The 17,990-nt window shown below is 37.2% G+C and overlaps 1 protein-coding gene across 4 annotated transcripts in view; it reads left to right on the forward strand.

Moving 5' to 3' along the window:
• The window catches only part of PTBP2 (polypyrimidine tract binding protein 2), an 84,442-nt gene that overhangs the window by 14,298 nt on the left and 52,154 nt on the right, over window positions 1-17,990 (forward strand). For all 4 annotated transcript variants that reach the window (XM_027598559.2, XM_027598570.2, XM_027598578.2 and 1 more), the window contains exon 3: window positions 17,624-17,699. In XM_027598559.2, the coding sequence (XP_027454360.1) occupies window positions 17,624-17,699 (76 nt within the window). The remainder of the gene's footprint in view (window positions 1-17,623; window positions 17,700-17,990) is intronic.

Below are 17,990 nucleotides of genomic sequence, written 5' to 3' on the forward strand. Positions count from 1 at the left end.
GGATTTTTTTTTTTTTTTTTTAAATTTATTTGACACATTGAGAGAGGGAACACAGCAGGGGGAGTGGGAGAGGGAGAAGCAGGCCCAGTGCTGGGCTTAATCCTAGGACTCTGGGATCATGACCTGAGCTGAGGGCAGATGCTTAATGACTGAGCCACCGAGGCGCCCCTGGCAATAAGTTTTTGTTTTTAGAGTTCTATTTTTTTAATTGAGAAATAATTGACATATAACATTGTTAGTTTCACATGTATAACATAATGATTTGATGTATGTGTATGTTATGAAACAATTACCAGAATAAGTTTAGTTAATATCCATCAGTACATATAGTTAAAATTTTTTTCCTTATAATGGGACTTTTTAAGATTTTACTTTATTAGCACTTTGAAGTGTACAATGCAGTACTGTTAATTACAGTAACAATGCTGTACATTGCATCCCCAGGAGTCATTTATCTTATAACTGCAAGTTTGTATGTTTTGACCACCTCCACCCATTTTGTCCATCCTCTACCTTTGGCAACCACCCATCTGTTTTTTGTATCTGTGAGTTTAGTTTTTATTTTATTATTTTTTTAAATTAGATTTTACCTATAAGTGAGATTGTACATACAGTATTTGTTTTTCTCTGACTTAGCAGAATACTCTCAAGACCCATCCATGTTGTTGTAAATGGTAGATTTCCTTATTTTTTTTTAATGCCTGAATAATATTCCACACCACATTGTCTTTATCCATTCTTCCATCGACGGACATTTAGGTTAGTTTCCGTGTCTTGGTTGTAAATTTTGCAGTGAACATGGGGATGCAGGTATCTTTTCGAGACAGTGATTTCCTTTCCTTCAGATAAATTCCCAGAAGTGGGATTGCTGGATTGTATGATACTTTTAAAAAATTTTGGGGGAGGGGGAACCTTTGCTGCACCCATTTACATTCCTACCTAGCCACATAGTGGCTGCACCCATTTACATTCCTACCAGTAGTGTACAAGGGATACCTTTTTTCCACATTCTCACCAACACTTTTATTTCTTGTCTTTTCGATAGTAGTCATTCCAACAGGTGTGAGGTGATACGTCATTGTGGTTTTGATTTGCATTACTCTGATGATTTGTGATGTTGAGCACTTTCTTAAGTACCTATTGGCCATATGCCTGTCTTTGGAAAGATGTCTATTCAGATCATCTTCCCCTTTTTAATTGGATTATTTTTTTTCTGAGTCATGAGTTCTTTATATATTTTGGTTACTATCAAATACAGTAGTATCCCTTATTCCCAGGGGGTACATTCCAAGACCCCCAGTGGTTGCCTAAAACTACCTACCTGATTTTTTTTTTTTAAAGATTTTATTTATTAATTTGACAGAGCGAGAGAGGGAACACAAGCAGGGGGAGTGGGAGAGGGAGAAGCAGGCTTCTGCTGAGCAGGGAGCCCAATGCAGGGCTCAATCCCAGGACCCTGAGATCATGACCTGAGCCGAGGGCAGATGCTTAACGACTGAGCCACCCAGGCGCCCCTAAATAGTACCTAATTTTATATATATTGTGTTTTTTGCTGTGCATGCATACTAGTGGTAAACTTTAACTTACAAATGAGGTGTACAGTAAGAGATTAACAACAATAATAAAATAGTACCATTTACAGTTAGGTGAATGTGATCTCTCAGACGATCTTATTGTGCCGTACTCACCCTTCTTCTGGTGATATGATTAAATGGCTATGTGATGAGATGAAGTGAGGTGAACGATGTAAGCATTATGATGTAGGATTAGGATGGTATTGACCTGACAATACTTCAGAAGAAGGATCATCTGCTTCCAGACTATGGTTGACCATGGGTAACTGAAATTATAGGTAAGAGGGGACAACTGTGTATGACTTGCAAATATTTTTTCCCATTCTGTAGGTGCTCAGGTTGCATTTGCTTTTGTGTCAAATCCAAAAAATCATTACCTAGACTATGTTAAGGAGCTTATCACCTTTGTTTTCTTTTAGGAGTTCTGTGGTTTCAGGTCTTGAATATTCAAGTATTTAATCTACTTTGAGTTAATTTTTGTGTATGGTGTGAGGTAGTAGTCTAGTTTCATTCTTCTGCATGTGGCTCTTCCATTTTCCTGGTATCATTTATTGAAGAGACTGTGTTTCCCCATTTTATGTTTTTGGTTTCTTTGTCATAAATTAATTGATCCTGTATATGTGGGTGTATTTCTCTTCCATTGATCTATGTATCTTGTTTTTATGCCAGTACCATCCTGTTTTGATTACTAGTTTGAAATCGGAGTGTGATGCCTCCAGCCTTACTGTTCTTTCTCAAGATGGCTTTGGCTATTTGGGTCCTTTGCAGTTACATACAAATAGTAGGATTGTGCTTTCTATGTCTGTGAAAAATGCCATTGGAATTTTGGTAGGGATTGCATTGAATCTGTAGATTGTTTCGGGTAGTATGAACATCTTAACAATATTGATTTTTCTGATCCACAAGCACAAAATGTCTTTCCATATATTTGTGTCAGTTTTTTCATTTTAATTTTTTTAAGCTTCACTATTAAACTTGGAAGATACACAAAAGTAGTATGAAGGTACAGTAATACACAAATCCTTCCTCTTGGAGAATATTAAAGGAAATCTCAGATAATTTCATACCATCCCTAAATACTTTATTGTGTCTCTAACAGATAAAATCTCCTAAGGATGATATTGATACCATCATTATACCTAAATAAAATTTAAAATAGTTTCTTAATATTATCTAATTTCCAGTAGTAGGCATAATTTCCCAATTGCCTCAAAAATGTTTTTCCCCCTTTCAAATCAGGAATCAAGGAAAGTCAATATGTTGATTTAGTTAATGTCTTTTAAGTCTCTTTATAAATCGATTTACCTTCTCCTCTCCCTTTTTCTTTTATTGATTACTAGAGAAACTGGGTCATCTATTCTGTATGATTTTCCACCTTGTTGATTTTGGTGATTATACTTCCATGTCATTTTATACGTATCTCATATCCTATTTTCTGAGATGAGGCTTGATCAGATTCAGGCTTAATTTTTAGCAGGAATATTTTGTAGGTGCACTCTGTGTAATTTCTATTGTATCACACCAGGAGGAATAAAATATGTCTATCTCTTTGTGATGTTAACATTTATCAGTAGGTTCGGGTTTTGTCAGTATGATGCATCTAGAATAGAGTGCTCCATCATCCTTTCACTTCCTTGGTTTTATTAGTTAATGATTGCAGTTTCATTGGGCATTGCAAAAATGGTGATATTCTTTTTCACCCCTGCATATTTGAGATTATTCTGTTAAGGCTTTACATCAAATATTTGTCATACTGGAATACCCTTTTTATAAGAAAACAGGATAGATTTTGACTTTAAAAACATTTCCTGATGAGTTGGTACTGTAGTAACCTCCAGTGTAGCCACTGGTTTTTTTTTTTGTTGTTAGAATCATTGTGGTGGCAAGGACTTTTAGTTTATTTTCCAGTTTTACAGCAGTGATTAAAAAGTCTTTGTTTCATCTTGAGTCAGTGAGAGCTCGTAACATGGGTGGCTTTGATACTTATTTGCTTGAAGTACCTTTTCTTGTTCCAGACCTTTAATTAGCCATTTCTTTAAGAAAATTTTGGTTCCTTTGGGTGGGTAGTGGTCCTTAGAGACCACAATAATGTGGGTGCAAAGGTGCAAATAATTGCTGTTAGGTTGTTATTACTTCAAAGCTCTTTTAGTGGACAGAGCTAGCAGTGTTTTGAAGACAAATACTGTGAGCTCATTTGTTATTTCCAATTCATATTTAACTTTACAGTTTTTATTACTCTGATTTTATATTTGTATCCTTTGTGCATTGAATATTTTTCCTTCCTAATATTAAAATATTACATATGTATACTAATTTTTCTTTTTTTTATTATGTCATGTTAATAACCATACATTACATCATTAGTTCTTGATGTAGTGTTCCATGATTCATTGTTTGCGTATAACGCCCGGTGCTCCATGCTGTACGCACCCTCCTCAACACCCACCACCAGGCTAACCCATCCCCCCACCCCCCTCCTGTCCAGAACCCTCAGTTTCTTTCTCAGAGTCCATAGTCCTTCATGGTTCGTCTTTCCCCCGCTTCATTCTTCACTTCTTGCTTTTTTTTTTTTTTTAACATAATGTATTATTTATTTCAGAGGTACAGGTCTGTGATTAAACAGTCTTACACAATTCATGGCACTCACCATAGCACATACCCTCCCCAGTGTCTATTACCCAGCCACCCCATCCCTCCCACCTCCCACCACTCCAGCAACCTTCAGTTTGTTTCTTGAGATTAAGAATTCCTCATATCAGTGAGATCATATGATACATGTCTTTCTCTGATTGACTGACTTCGCTCAGCATAATACCCTCCAGTTCCATCCACATTGTTGTAAATGGCAAGATTTCATTCCTTTTGATGGCTGCATAATATTGCCTTGTGTATGTGTGTGTGTGTGTGTGTGTGTGTATATATATATATATATACACACACACACACATACAACACATCTTCTTTATCCATTCATTGGTCGATGGACATCTTGGCTCCTTCCACAGTTTGGCTATTGTGGATATTGCTACTATAAACATCGGGGTGCACGTGCCCCTTCGGATCACTACATTTGTACCTTTGGGGTAAATACCCAGGAGTGCAATTGCTGGGTCGTATGTTAGCTCTATTTTCAACTTTTTGAGGAACCCCCATACTGTTTTCCAGAGCGGCTGCACCAGCTTGCATTCCCACCAACAGTGTAGGAGGGTTCCCCTTTCTCCGCATCCCCGCCAACATGTGTCGTTTCCTGACTTGTTCATTTTAGCCATTCTGACTGGTGTGAGGTGGTATCTCATTGAGGTTTTGATTTGGATTTCCCTGGTGCCGAGCGATGTGGAGCACTTTTTCATGTGTCTGTTGGCCATTTGGATATCTTCTTTGGAAGAATGTCTCTTCATGTCTTCTGCCCATTTCTTGATTGGGTAATTTGTTCTTTGTGTGTTGAGTTTGATAAGTTCTTTATAGATTTTGGATACTAGCCCTTTATCTGATAATATCATTTACAATCTCTTCTGCCATTCTGTCGGTTGTCTTTTGGTTTTGTTGACTGTTCCTTTTGCTGTGCAAAGGCTTTTTATATCTTGATGAAGTCCCAGTAGTTGATTTTTGCCCTTGCTTCCCTTGCCTTTGGTGATGTTTCTAGGAAGAAGTTGCTGCGGCTGAGGTCGAAGAGGTTGCTGCCTGTGTTCTCCTTTAGGATTTTGATGGACTTCTGTCTCACATTTAGGGCTTTCAACCATTTTGAGTCTATTTTTGTGTGTGGTGTAAGGCAATGGTCCAGTTTCATCCTTCTGCATGTGGCTGTCCAATTTTCCCAACACCATTTGTTGAAGAGACTGTCTTTTCTCTATCGGACATTCTTTCCTGCTTTGTCGAAGATTAGTTGACCGTAGAGTTGAGGGTCCATTTCTGGGCCCTCTATTCTGTTCCATTGACCTCTGTGTCTGTTTTTGTGCCAGTACCATACTGTCTTGATGATGACAGCTTTGTAATAGAGCTTGAAGTCTGGCATTGTGATGCCACCAGCTTTGCTTTTCTTTTTCAACATTCCTCTGGCTATTCGGGGTCTTCTCTGGTTCCATACAAATTTTAGGATTATTCCATTTCTTTGAAAAAAGTGGATGGTATTTTGATAGGGATTGCATTGAATGTATAGATTGCTCTAGGTAGCATTGACATTTTCACAGTGTGTGTTCTTCCAATCCATGAGCATGGAACATTTTTCCATTTCTTTGTGTCTTCCTCAATTTCTTTCATGAGTATTTTATAGTTTTCTGAGTACAGATCCTTTGCCTCTTTGGTTAGATTTACTCCTAGGTATCTTACGGTTTTGGGTGCAGTTGTAAATGGGATCAACTCCTTAATTTCTCTCTCTTCTGTCTTGTTGTTGGTGTATAGGAATGCCACTGATTCCTGTTCATTGATTTTATATCCTGCCCCTTTACTGAATTCCTGTATGAGTTCTAGCAGTTTTGGGGTGGAGTCTTTTGGGTTTTCCACATAAAGTATCATATCATCTGCAAAGAGTGAGAGTTTGACTTCTTCCTTGCCGATTCTGATTGCTGGGGCAAGGACTTCTAGTACTATGTTGAATAGCAGTGGTGATAGTGGCTATCACCAGATAGCTGCCGTGTTCCTGACCTTAGGGGGCGATCTCTCAGTTTTTCCCCATTGAGAATGATAGTCACTGTGGGTTTTTCATAGGTGGCTTTTATGATATTGAGGTATGTACCGTCTATCCCTATACCCGTGAAGAGTTTTGATCAAGAAAGGATGCTGTACTTCGTCAAATGCTTTTTCTGCATCTGTTGAGAGGATCATATGGTTCTTGTTCTTTCTTTTATTAATGTATTGTATCACACTGATAGATTTGCAGATGTTGAACCAACCTTGCAGCCCAGGGATAAATCCCACTTTGTCGTGGTGAATAATCCTTTTAGTGTACTGTTGGATCCTATTGGCTAGTATTTTGGTGAGAATTTTTGCATCCATGTTCATCAAGGATATTGGTCTGTAATTCTCCTTTTTGATGGGGTCTTTGGTTTGGGGATCAAGGTAATGGTGGCCTCATAAAACGAGTTTGGAACTTTTCCTTCCATTTCTGTTTTTTGGAACAGTTTCAGAAGAATAGGTATTACTACTTCTTTAAATGTTTGGTAGAATTCCCCTGGGAAGCCATCTGGCCGTGGACTCTTGTTTGTTGGGAGACTTTTGATGACTGCTTAACTATCCTTAGTGGTGATCGGTCTGTTCAGGTTTTCTGTTTCTTCCTAGTTCAGTTTTGGTAGTTGATACATCTCTAGGAATGCATCTATTTCTTCCAGATTATCTAATTTGCTGGCATATAGTTGCTCATAATATGTTCTTTTAATTGTATTTCTTTGGTGTTGGTTTTGATCTCTCCTCTTTCATGATTTTGTTGATTTGGGTCATTTCTCTTTTCTTTTTGATCAGTCTGGCCAGGGGGTTATCAATCCTGTTAATTCTTTCAAAGAACCAGCTCCTAGTTTTGTTGATCTGTTCTACTGTTCTTTTGGTTTCTAGTTCATTGATTCCTGCTCTGATCTTTATTATTTCTCTTCTCCTGCTGGGTTTAGGCTTTATTTGCTGTTCTTTCTCCAGCTCCTTTAAGTGTAGGGTTAGGTTGTGTATTTGAGACCTTTCTTATTTCTTGAGAAAGGCTTGTATTGCTCTGTACTTTCCTCGTAGGACTGCCTTTGCTGCATCCCAAAGATTTTGAACAGTTGTGTTTTCCTTTTCGTTCGTTGCCATGAATTTTTTTAATTCTTCCTTAATTTCCTGGTTGACCCATTCATTCTTTAGTAGGATGCTCTTTAGCCTCCATGTATCTGAGTTCTTTCCGACTCTTCTCTTGTGACTGAGTTCTAGTTTCAAAGCATCGTGGTCCGAAAATATGCAGGGAATGATCCCAGTCTTCTGGTACCGGTTGAGACCTGATTTGTGACCTAGGATGTGATCAATTCTGGAGAATGTTCCATGGGCACTAGAGAAGAATGTGTATTCTGTTGCTTTGGGATGGAATGTTCTGAATCTATCTGTGAGGTGCCTTTGTTCCAGTGTGTCATTTAAAGTCTTTACTTTCTTGTTGATCTTTTGCTTAGATGATCTCTCCATTTCAGTGAGGGGGGGGTATTAAAGTCCCCCACTATTATTGTATTGTTGTCAATGTGTTTCTTTGCTTTTGTTATTAATTGGCTTATATAATTGGTTGCTCCCATGTTAGGGGCATAGATATTTACAATTGTTAGATCTTCTTGTTGGATAGACCCTTTAAGTATGATATATCCTTCCTCATCTCTTATTACAGTCTTTGTTTTAAAATCTAATTTGTCTGATATAAGGATTGCCACCCCAGCTTTCTTTTGGTATCCATTAATGTGGTAAATGGTTTTCCACCCCCTCACTTTCAATCTGGGTATGTCTTTGGGTCTAAAATGAGTCTCTTGCAGACAGCATATCGATGGGTCTTGTTTTTTAATCCAGTCTGATAGCCTGTGTCTTTGGATTGGGGCATTTAGCCCATTTACATTCAGGGAAACTATTGAAAGATATGAAATTTAGTGCCATTGTATTGCCTGTAAGGTGACTGTTACTGTGTATTGTCTGTGTTCCTTTCTGGTCTATGTTACTTTTAGGTCCTGTCTTTGCTTAGAGGACCCCTTTCAATATTTCTTGTAGGGCTGGTTTGATGTTTGCAAATTCCTTTAGTTTTTGTTTGTCCTGGAAGCTTTTTATCTCCCCTTCTATTTTCAATGACAGCCTAGCTGGATATAGTATTCTTGGCTGCCTGTTTTTCTCGTTTAGTGCTTTGAAGATATCATGCCAGTCCTTTCTGGCCTGCCAGGTCTCTGTGGATAGGTCTGTTGCCAATCTAATGTGTCTGCCATTGTAGGTTAGAGACCTACAAATCTCTCGAATTCTGTCCTCATGATCCAGTAGGTGCTTATCTCTCTTTTTCTCAGCTTCTTTATTTTCCATCATTTGGTCTTCTATGTCACTAATTCTTTCTTCTGCCTCATGTATCCTAGCAGTTAGAGCCTCCATTTTTGATTGCACCTCATTCATAGCCTTTTTGCTTTCGACTTGGTTAGATTTTAGTTCTTTTATTTCTCCAGAAAGGTTTCTCTAATGTCTTCCGTGCTTTTTTCAAGCCCAGCTAGTATCTTTAAAATCGTCATTCTGAACTCTAGTTCCGACATCGTACTAATGTCCGTATTGATTAGGTCCCTGGCATTTGGTCCTGCCTGTTGGGTTTTTTTTTTTTTTTTTTTTGAGGTGATTTTTTCTGTCTTGTTATTTTGTCCAGAGGAGAATAGATGAATGAGAGAACAAATGCTAACAGGGTAACAACATCTCCGGAAAATACACACTAAATAAATCAGAAGAAACGGGGGGGGGGGGGGGGAGAAAGAGAAAGATAAAAACAAAACAAAAACAGAATATTATCAAATATGATCAGGCTGGTGCATAGATCAGTGCCACACACTAGTTTCTCGTGTATTTTGGTCTGTTAGAAGAAAGTGCCTCCCAAAATTTTAAAGAAAAGAAAAACCTATATATGTTCAAAAATAAGGGGAAATACAATGAAGGGATGGAATATGACTGTAAGGATGAAGATTATAAAAGATTTTATAAAAGGAATTCGTAAGAAGTTGATTGAAAAAAGAAAGAGGATTTAAAGAAAAAAAGAGGATGTGATCAGGCAGGAGACTAGAAAAAAGCCATACACTAGCAATTTTGGGTATATTTTGGTCTGTTAGAAGAAACTGTATCCCAAAATTTTAAAGAGAGATGTATATATATACACATATACACCAAAAATAAAGTTAATTACTATGAAGGGGTAGAATATGACTCTAGAAATGAAAAATAAAAAAAGATTTTTTAAAGAAGGGATTGATGATGTTGGTTGAAGAAGGGAAAATGAAAAATTAAAAAAAAAATAAAAAGTTAAAAGAAAACTTAAGTTTGAAAGACTAAAGAATCATGGGGGAAAAGCCATGAATTGTATGTGCAGTATTTCCCTAGCGGTGGAATTCTGCCGTTCTCATTGATCGGTAAACTTGGTCTTGGCTGGCTGGTCTTGCTGATCTTCTGGGGGAGGGGCCTGTTGCCTGGTTCCCAAATGTCTTTGCTGGAGGCACAATTGCCCTGCCCTTGCGGGGTCTGGGCTAAGTAATCTCGGTTTTGCTCTCGGGAGCAAAGCTCTCCCTGCAAGCTCTTCGTACAGCTTTGGAGGACGAGAATGAAATGGCGGCCTCCCAATCTCGGCCCTGGAGGAGCCGAGAACTCGGGGTCCCACTCCCCAGTGAGCCCCCAGAGAAAAGCAGTAAATCACTCCGGTCTCCCTGGTCTCTGGCCGCACTCTGTGCTCACCCGGCCAGTGACCAAGCGTTTTTTTCTCTGGCCCACGACCCGTTTGGAATCTCCAAATCCAGCAGATCCCTGCGGTGCTCTTCCCGGGGGAGGAAGGGGAGTCTCCCTGGATCTGCCGCTTGTTGGGTCCCTGCTGGAAGAGCAGTAGCCCGACTGTACTGCGGATCCCGGTTTATGGCAGCCCCAGGCTGAGAGCCCACTCCTCGGCTCCATCTCTGCAGCCAGCTTCCCTGCTCTGATACCTGGGAGCTCTGCCGGGTCCTGAGACCACACTGTCCCAGCGAGGGTTCCACCCCCTGCTTAGCCACTGAAGTGACGTCCCTCAGCGGAGCAGATTTCTAAAAGTTCCGATTTTGTGCTCTGCGGTTCTATCACTTGCCAGTAGCGGCTGACGGAGGCCCCTTCCCCCACCGTCTACCTTCCTCTATATCGCCTCGGATTCACTTCTCCACATGTCCTACCTTCCAGAAAGTGGTCTTTTTTCTGTTCAGAGTTGCTGCTATTTTTTTCTTCAATCTCCTGTTGACTTCGTGTTCAGAATGGTTTGATCCCTCTCTAGTTGAGTTCCTCAGGCCTGACGAAATTTAGGTCTACTACTCCTCCACCATCTTGCCCCTCTAGTCCTAGTTTTTCTTTTTAAGGAAACATCGGTACTACACTGGCATTATAATTACTGGATATAAAGTTTCTTTGCAATTACTTTTGTCCTTATAGTATAATTACAGAATTCTGAAGTTTATTGAGAGAATTCTGTGTGTAGTTCTGTCAAGCTGATAGTTAGGTTTAATGGTTTCATTTTGGTTTTGATTTTTAGGATCCCCTCCCCCCCAATTTTTGGCTTAATTTCCCCAAGTAAAAAGTAAAACAAACTACGTTTATAATGATTCTTAAATTCCTGTACACTCTAATTTGCTTTTTCTATCTCATCATTTTCATTAATTTTTGGATGTAATGTAAACAAGTGTGAATTGCTTCCTTCATTCTCCCTTCCATCACCCTAGAGAGAAAGTGGCAGTGTATACAGGTTATAACAGCTATAACTTCTGGAAATCACTCCATGGCTAGGAATTTTTTGTCTTTTTTTTTTGGTACTGCTGTATGGAAAGTATATGAGTATCTCTGTTCCTGATAGCCTGCGCAGTAGAGTATATTGTTCAGTAATTGGGGTTTTTTGCTAGTCCGATATATGAGATGGCACATAAATGTATTCATTTGAATTGGTTTTTACTGTGAGCAAGATGAAATAGCTTTTCAGTTTAATCTTTTGCCTATCTTTTTTTAATGGGGTAACTTTGTAATTTTTCACAGTAGTCTGTATTTGAAGTTTATATGCTCGTTTTGATCCAAGTTTCATCAGATTAAACTAAAACAATTGAATTTTTTGGTTTTTCTTTTTCCTCATCAAAATGTCTTACTGTGAGCAAATATGTTTTGTACAATTTCTTTATGGAATTTCTTGAGTTACTCGTTACATAGATTATGATCTGTTTTTGTGACTTTCATGGGTATTTAAGTACAGGGATGAATTGCACATAACTGAAACATATCAGCTTGAGAATTTAAAAAACCATGGTACACCAGTATACTAGAATGCTATGAAAATGTTGATAAAATGAAGTTCACTAGTAGTGTTGAGTTTTTTAAGGATCTCTAAGCTGTTTTATTAAATGAAAGGAAGATGATGTGAAGCAGCATTTATGGTGTGATTCTCTTTTGTATGAATATTAGAAACAGAAATACAAATTTTTGGAAAGGATTTGTAATAAATTTAGTGATAATTTTGAACTGGGAAGAACTTCACATTTCTATCTGTTTGGACTTGAATTTTCTGAATATTTGGAATTAATTAGTATTGAATGTTATCAGTGCTGTTGCATATGCTTATGTGTTCTTTAATCTCCCTTCCACCCTGCCATGAGTAGTGACTGCCAGGAATTATTTTATCCTTTTTATATATGATTTTGTCATGTATATAGCAAAAATGTATTATTTTGTGTTATCTTGAGTCTTATGAAAATGGTATGCCCATTTTATGTTTTCTGTGACTTGTGTTTTATTTTAACAGTTTTTAATTATCAGCCATGCTTTTGTAGTTATGTAATATTCATTGCAGTGTAGTATTAGTCTGTGAAAATACCCTGATATGTCTCATTTTTTGTTGGAATTCACCTGGCTCATTTACCATTTTTGACTTAACAGTGGTGCTCTGAATAGTTTTGTATTACTTGGTGCATGTGTGCAAATGTTTTTGAGAGTATATATCTAAGAATAAATATTGGTACGATGTAGAGTATGTTGAACTTTGCAAGGTGTAGTACTAGATTATTTTTCAAAGTATTGTTCCAATTTATGTTAATGGTAGTATAGAAGAGTTCTTGCAGTTTCACATTCTCACCAGCACCTGGTCAAGTATTAAATCCCTTAATTTTGCCATTTTTAATGAGGTGTTACATCTTTATTTTCCCTCAACATGTTTACGGCCATTAGTGTTTCTGCTTTTGTGAAATTTTATGAAATACCTATTTGTATCTTTGCCTAATAAAAATTTGAATTTTGTAGGTTTTTTTAATGTATTGATTCTCTGTTGGTTATATGTGTTGTTAATATTCTCTCCTAGTCGGTAGCTTTCCTTGGCACTTCATGCTGTGTTTTGATGAACAAAAGCTGCTAATTTTAATGGATAGAGTTTCAATATGGCCACAAGTTCCCTGTGCCATCATAATTAAAATTATTTATGTGTTCCTTTTCCACCCATTTGAATATTTCCCTTGTTTTTATGGGAATCTTAGCTGTTGATTGTTGGAAATCAGTAGTGGTTTTTAAGTTTTTATCTGTTGTTGGAATAGTTTCTTTCATAGAGATTTTGTTTCCACTCTGTAGGAGAATTTATCAGTATTTTTAATGGTTTGTGTTCTTGTTTTTTAATTTAAAAAGTCCTTATGTATTCAGATCATGAAGGTATTTTTATACGTTACAAAAATTTTTAGTTACGCCTTTTACGATGGTTTCTAACATCAGAAAATTTGTTTGTATATTGTATTAGGGATCTAATTTCATTTTCCCCCCTTATAGAGATAGCCAGTTAAAATTACAGTGCAGTTTCTTCATATGTTAGGTAAATATATGTTAGGGTAAAGGCTAGGTTACTGTATTAAATGCAGAACATAGTGGTATAAGTAGACAAGTTTATTTCTCATAAGCTAAAGTCCTGCTGGTTTAAGAAAATGGTATCAGTCTGCTTGATGAGGTTATTCACTGGGCCAACTTTCTTTCATCTTGTTCCTTCATTATTTTCTAAGTTTTTGTTCTTGTCTGCAGGGTCTGATAATATAGAATTGTGCTGTCTTTTTGTTTGTTTTTTCCTTTAGTTATTCTCACCCTGAGGTTTGTCTATTCTGTTGTTTTGTTTAAAACTCAACTTTTGTTTTTTATTGATCCTCTTCAGAGTATCATTGCCATCCGTATTCTGTATTTTTATTGGTTGTATGAGTTAGTGCTTCCACAGCTTCTAGTAGGTGGCTAGCATCCAGTGCACGTCTCCTTGGCAGCATCTCTGTGTTTAAAGAAATACTCACCCGAGTACCTTCTTTTCTGAGAATCTAGCTTTTCTCAGGAACTTGATGTTTGTTGGCATCCTTGTCCCTATGACTTTGGGTCATGGTTTCGTCTTCTCCAGAAAAGAAAGTCTTTGGGCAGTTCTCAGTCCTGAAACCTAACAGAGCCCAGGGACTCTTGTCAACGTCAGTCTTCAATTCTTGCTTGCCTTCCTGGTAGCTTAAGCAGCTTTTCTACCTGGGTACTTGGATTAAACTATTATGATGAACAGGATATTTAATAACCAAGATTAAAAAAAAAAAAGTTTCAAGTACTGGAATGAAAATGTGATTCAATTTTTGTACTCATATTATTTTTTACACTTACTTTTTTCTTTTACGTATAGATTGTATCTTTGCATATTAGCATTTTCCTGATTGTTTTTGTGGGATGTTCACTTCTCCTGAAATGGTCATTTTTGTTACACAGGAGAAAAAGTTTCTGTGGTCAGATTTAAAAAGGGACATTAGTGCCTATCTTAACATTTCATTTCCTTTTTAAATTGAATCTAAGATCAATTGACATCCATCTTAGATGAATTTTAAGAATACATATTTTTAGTAGAGATTGTTAATCTGAGTTTAAGTTCTAATTCAGTTTGTTTCAGTAGCCACAACTGTGGAACAGCTATCAATTACTGTTTTTATTGAGTCATTTGATTTTTATATCTCTTCCAGCTTAAGCATCTATGCCAAGATATATAAAATAAAATTGTCCCATCAGTTAATGTGGAAACATTAATATTTTCAGTACTGTAGAATCACTTATTTTGGTCATAGAACTGGTAAGCTTTATACTCATTGGAAAGACCAACATAATTTTTTTAAAAATATTTATAAACATTTTCAATAATTTTGGTAAAAATATCTAGAATTTCAAATAACTTGATATTCTGCTGACTCAGTTATGAAGGCCGCTAAACCTACTCTTCTAGCAGTATGTGTGAAATCATTTGTGGGAGAAAAAAGCCCACAAAAATTAAAGCATTTTTAAAAAATTGACAAGACTTTGCCATTCTCGAACATTCATTATAGGAAGGAGTGTCCTGCATGCATCATGTCAGAATTACAGGCTTTCTTTTATACTTCAGTAGATCTAATATTCCTCACTCCTCATCTCCAGAATTACTTTGAATCCTCTGGGGTGGGAGGATTTTGACTCACACAAGTATTTAAAAAGTAAACTGATAAGACGTATTTGAAAAGAAGTCAGGTATACTTTTGAAAAGTATGGGAGTCTTTGTTTTTTGAGAACTAGGGCAATGGTTAATAGTCATTCATTGACTAATTAGTCAACAATTATATGTGGACCATGTGCTTGGTGACCCTTGGGAATATTATAGTGAACACTGCTGATGTGGGTCAGACATGCTGTCTGGTAATCACTGTTCATGTATTATAACATTTAATCTCAAGGATTTTGACGTAAATGTTCTCTCCATATTACGAATGAGGAAGTTAAAGCTTAGAATAGTTAAGTAATTTACTAGTTACATAGCTGGTAGGTGGTAGCTAAACTACAGAGCCCCTTTTCTTAATGCCGTATCACATACTTGCCATAAAAACAATGAAAATTAGGTTAAGCTCTCATATCAACAGACTAAAAAAAAAAAAATCACACGATAATAGCAATAGATGCAGAAAAATCATTTGACAGAATCCAACATCCACTTATGATAAAAACCAGTAATAGTTTCTAGTTTTAAGAGAACTTCTTCAACTTGATGATAAACATCTACAGGGGCGCCTGGGTGGCTCAGTCGTTAAGCGTCTGCCTTTGGCTTAGGTCGTGATCCCAGGGTCCTGGGATCGAGCCCTGAGTCGGGGCTCCCTGCTCAGCGGGGTGCCTGCTTCTCCCTCTACTTGCTCTGCCTGCTACTCCCTATACTTGTGCGCCCACGTACTCTCCCTCCCTCTCTCTCTTTCTCTGACAAATAAATAAAATCTTAAAAAAAAAAATCTATAAAGAAACTACAGCTAACATCATACTTAATGGTCAGAACCTCAATACTTTCTAAGATTAGGTACAAGCCAAGGACATTTCCTCTCTGTTCCTTTCAACATTCTATTGGAAGTTTTTGCTAATGTGCTAGGGCAAGCAAAAGAAATAAAAGGTATACAGACAAGAAGGAAAACATAAAATTGTTGTTTGCAGATGACGTGATAGCCTGTGTTGAAAATCTGAAAGAAATGACAAAAAATCTGGAACTAATAAGCAGTTATTGCACTGTTGAAAGATACAGGTTGATATACAGAAGTCAGTTGCTTTTCTGTATATCAGTGGTGAACAAATGCAGTTTGAGATGAAAAACACAATACTCTTGACAGCACCCCAGAAAATGAATAGCTAGGTATAAATCTAACACAAAATATAAGAATATCTATATGAGGAAAACTACAAAGCTCTGATGAATGAAACAAACAAAACCCAAAAACAGATGGAGAGATATTCCATGTTTGTGGATAAGAGGATTCTATATTGGGGGCGCCTGGGTGGCTCAGTCGTTAAACGTCTGCCTTTGGCTCTGGTCATGATCCCGGGGTCCTGGGATCGAGCCCCACATCGGGCTCCCTGCTCGGCGGGAGGCCTGCTTCTCTCTCTCCCACTCCCCCTGCTTATGTTCCCTCTCTCACTTTGTCTCTCTCTGTCAAATAAAATCTTAAAAAAAGAAAAAAGAGGACTCTATATTGTCAAGATGTCAGTTCTTTACAACTTGATCTGTAGATTTAATGCGGTCCCAATCAAAATTAGAGCAAGTTATTTTGTTGATACCAGCAAGCGGATTCTAAAGTTTCTGGGGAGGGGCAGAAGATCCAGAATAGCCAACACAATACTGAAGAAAAACAAAATTGGAGGACTGACACTACCCAGCTTCACTTACTGTAAAGCTACAGTAATCAAGACAGTGTGGTTTTGGTGAAAGAATAGACAAATAGGTCAGTGGAACAGAATAGAGAGCCCAGTGTAGAGCCCCCATAAATATAGTTGGCTTATCTTTGACAAAGGCGCAAATGCAATACCATGGAGCAAATACAGTCCCGTTAAGTGCTGCTGGAATGATTGGACATCCACTTGCAAAAGAATGAATCAAGACACAGTTAACACTCTTTTAAGAAAAATTAATTCCATGGATTTAAGGTTCCTCCTCATCTTTCCGTGGTTTGATAGCCCGTTTTGTTTTACTTCTGAAAAATATCCCATTGTCTGGACATTTCCACAGTTTAGTTATTCCATCTACTGAAAGACTTTTGGTTGCTCCCAAGTTTTGACAGCTATGAATAAGGCTGCTATAAATATCTGTGTGCAGGATTTTATGTGTACATTAAATTTTCAACTCCTTTGGGTAAATACCGAGGTGCACAATTGTTGGATTATGTGGTAAGAGTGTATTTGTTTTATAAAACTTCCAAACTATTTTCCAAAGTAACTCTCCCTCACCAGGGATGGTTTGGGGGAAGGATGAATAAAGCAGAGCATAGAGAATTTTTTAGGGCAGTGAAAATACTGTATACAACATTATAATGATAGAAATATGTCTTTATACATTTGTTCACACCCATTGAATGTACAACATCGAGTGAACCCTCAGATAAACTGGATTTTCACTGATTATGATGTGTCACTGCAGGTTGATCCTTGGTAATAACTGTACCATTTTGCTGGGAGGTTTTGATAATGAGGGCCTTAATGTATGTGTGGGGGCAGGGAGTATATAGAAATCTCTGTTGCCACCTTCTCATTTTTATTGTAAACCTAAAACTGCTCTTAAAAAATAAAAGCAAAAAAAGAAAACATTTTTATTGTTGATAGTGAACCAATACTTAGGCGAAAGGAAAGAAGGAAAAACTGTTGGCTTTGTGGAAAAGGGAGAGAGATTGACAAGAAAGTGGAGTTAGTTTTCTATTTTAGGGGTTAAAATTTTAAATGATTCCCAGTAGTGTAACAGGTGACATTTGTTTTTCAGTGAGTATTTGGAAGATATAGATAAGTGACAGATTCATATTTTTGTAAAGTTAAAGATGTCTTATGCTAATGTGTTTTTTTCTTTTTTTTTATAGAGAGGATCTGACGAACTACTCTCAGGCAGTGTTCTCAGTAGTCCGAACTCTAATATGAGCAGCATGGTGGTTACAGGTAAGTGTATCTCTCTTAACAGTTTTGCTTAATTATTTGCCATTTTATGGGGCAGAATGTTAAAATGAAAATTTAGTCTTTTATCAGAATAGCCTTTTATAATTTATGTTAAATGTTTTAAATGTTTCTGTTGAAACACTACAGAGGAAATTTTACTAGAGTATATATGTGTAAAAAAAAAAAGTGTGTGAAGTGTGTAAAAAAATGTATTAAAAAAGTAAAAAACCTAAACTTGATGATTTCTGTGGGCAGGCACCTAAGTCTGATTGCCTTTTTTTAATCACAAAAATA

Source organism: Zalophus californianus, chromosome 4 (assembly GCF_009762305.2).
Source record: "Zalophus californianus isolate mZalCal1 chromosome 4, mZalCal1.pri.v2, whole genome shotgun sequence".
NCBI classification, from domain to species: Eukaryota; Metazoa; Chordata; class Mammalia; order Carnivora; family Otariidae; genus Zalophus; species Zalophus californianus.